The sequence below is a fragment of the Microtus ochrogaster genome, chromosome 18, assembly GCF_000317375.1.
Source record: "Microtus ochrogaster isolate Prairie Vole_2 chromosome 18, MicOch1.0, whole genome shotgun sequence".
Classification (NCBI taxonomy): Eukaryota; Metazoa; Chordata; class Mammalia; order Rodentia; family Cricetidae; genus Microtus; species Microtus ochrogaster.
This window is the reverse complement of record NC_022020.1, coordinates 24,990,427-24,992,851: the sequence shown is the minus strand read 5'-3', so window position 1 is coordinate 24,992,851 and position 2,425 is coordinate 24,990,427. Positions and strand designations below refer to the sequence as shown.

Below are 2,425 nucleotides of genomic sequence, written 5' to 3'. Positions count from 1 at the left end.
GAGAGAGAGAGAGAGAGAGAGAGAGAGAGAGAGAGAGAGAGAGAGAGAATATATGAGCACAGGTGCCTGCAGAGTCCAGTGTTGGATTCCCCTGGAACTGGAGATAAGCTCATTGTCAGTCTTCTGACACGGTGCTGAGAGTCAAGCGTCAAGCTCTGGTCCTCTGGAAGAGGAGTACATGCTCTGACTCATCTCTCCAGTTCCTAATTGTAATTTAAAATTTGCATTTATTGGAAACAACCTAAATGCCCCTTGACCAAAGAATGGATAAGGAAAATGTGGTACATCTACACAATGGAGTACTACACAGCAGAAAAAAATAACGACATCTTGAATTTTGCAGGCAAATGGATGGATCTAGAAAACATCATATTGAGTGAGGTAACTCAGACCCACAAAAGACAAATATCATATGTACTCACTCATAAGTGGTTTTTAGACATAAAGCAAAGAAAACCAGCCTACAATTCACAATCCCAGAGAACCTAGATAGCAGAGAGGGCGTTAAGAGAGACATACATGGATCTAACCTACGTGGGAAGTAGAAAAAGACAAGCTCTCCTGAGTAAATTGCGAGCATGGGAACCATGTGAGAGGGTAGAAGGGGGGGGGAGAGGAAGGGAAGGGATCAGAGAAAAATGTATAACTCAATAAAATCAACAATAAAGTTTTTTAAAAATTGCATTTATTTATTGTATATGTGTGTGCATAAGCCCGTGCAGGGGCACAAACATGGAAGTCAGAGGATAAGTTGTGGGAGTCAGGTCTCTGCACCACTTGGGTTCTTGGGATTGAACTCATGTAGGCAGGCTTGGGGGCAAGCACTTTTATTCCCTGTGCATCTTGCTGATCTGATCTTGAACTTCTGATCCTCCTGCCTCCACCCATCTAGCGTTTGGATCACAGCCATTCACCATCACGCCTATTTTATGCGGGGCTGTGGCTCAATCCCATTGTTTCACGTGCGCGGGCAAGTACTCTGCCAATTGAACTGCATCTCCAGCCAGGAATCTGATTTTAACTATCAAATACGGCTTGTTTTGAAAAGTGCTGTGATTAGAAGATCTTTGAGGAGGCTTTAGCAGAATTAAATTCTTTTTTTTGCTGAATATTTTAATCACACCTTCCAGTGATCGGAAGCTGGGGGCTTTATACATCCCTGACAGCACACCTGAAGGACTGTGCTTGATGGGTGTGAACACACCTGTTTCAATTCCGCAGCCCAAACGAAGATATTTGCCTAATTGTGTGTGGAAGGTAACTAAGAGCCACACCTGAGTGGTTACAAGTTTATCACATTTTATCAGAGTTCCCAATGTTTAGAGCCACTTGTCTCATGACCGAGTGACAGAGTGGAGTAGATGTACGTTGTGAAAAATCTGGGGTAGGGTTTGATTTATACGCAGGCGCAGAAGGAAGCCTCGCAATTAAACCTGAAAGCGCCCTTCCCCCATCCCTTTCCGGCTTCCAGCTAACGCAGGCGCACAGAGTGCTCCAATATGGCGGCCCCCGTGGATCTGGAGTTAAAGAAGGTAACGGGGGCTTTTGAGCAGACAGAGCCGTCTGTTTGAATGATGAGGCGAGTGGGGACAAGAAGAGAGAGGGGCCCGGAGTCTCGCCGAAGCACAGAGACTGTAGGGGCGGGGGGCTGGCTTCCGGGAGTCCTGAGACGGGGTCGCTCCGCCTCGGCGGGCCGGGGTCCCCGGGGGCTCTGGCTGGCAGGAGCTGCTTAGGGCGGCTGGGTGAGTGGGCTGCTGTGTGTCCTCATGTCCTGAACGCCAGAGTCATCTCTCAGTCATTCGGAGCCGTCAGGGACCCAATTTAAAAGTAAGAACTAAAGACAGCGTCTCTCACACATGCCCTTCAAAGTGCTTGCTGGAGCCTGGGCACCTTCTGTAATTAGGTTTCCTTACTTGCTTTTAGGACATTTATTCTTTACCATTCCTTGGAAGGCCCGTGTTTCTACACCTCAGAAAACCAGACACTCTTATATCAATGTTCTCGTCAAGGCCTTAATCCTCCAGGGCCGGTCTCCTTTTTGAAGAACTCCCCCTCCCCGAGTACAGTAAAGTTTTCCAAATGAGCGGTCAGAGGAATTGGATTTTTTTGTTGTTGTTGTTCTATCCTTTGCTTACAAATGATTTTTGTTGTTATTTTGTTTCTTTTTTTAGAGACGGTATCTCAGTGTGTCCTAGATTGGCCTGGTACTGTGTGTCCAGGTTGGCCTTGAACTCCAGGCTGTCTTCCTGCCTCAGCCTCTGGAGTTCTGGAGTTACAGTCTCTAGTCAAATGCTGGTTAATTGGAAACATTTTTGCCACTTAAAAGTCTTAGGACCCTAACACTACTAAGAACACCGAATGTGCTTCCTTTGTGGAGATTTGGCAATAATTAGAAAGCTCCCTAGAATTCATTTAGTTTAAATCT

The 2,425-nt window shown here is 46.3% G+C and overlaps 1 protein-coding gene across 1 annotated transcript in view; it reads left to right on the top strand.

The window, feature by feature from the left end:
- The first annotated feature begins 1,464 nt into the window (after nt 1-1,464).
- Pfdn1 (prefoldin subunit 1) overlaps nt 1,465-2,425 on the top strand; it is a 52,013-nt gene continuing 51,052 nt past the window's right edge. Inside the window, exon 1 of the mRNA XM_005355956.3 lies at nt 1,465-1,532. Coding sequence (XP_005356013.1) covers nt 1,500-1,532 — 33 coding nt within the window. The 5' untranslated portion in view covers nt 1,465-1,499. The remainder of the gene's footprint in view (nt 1,533-2,425) is intronic.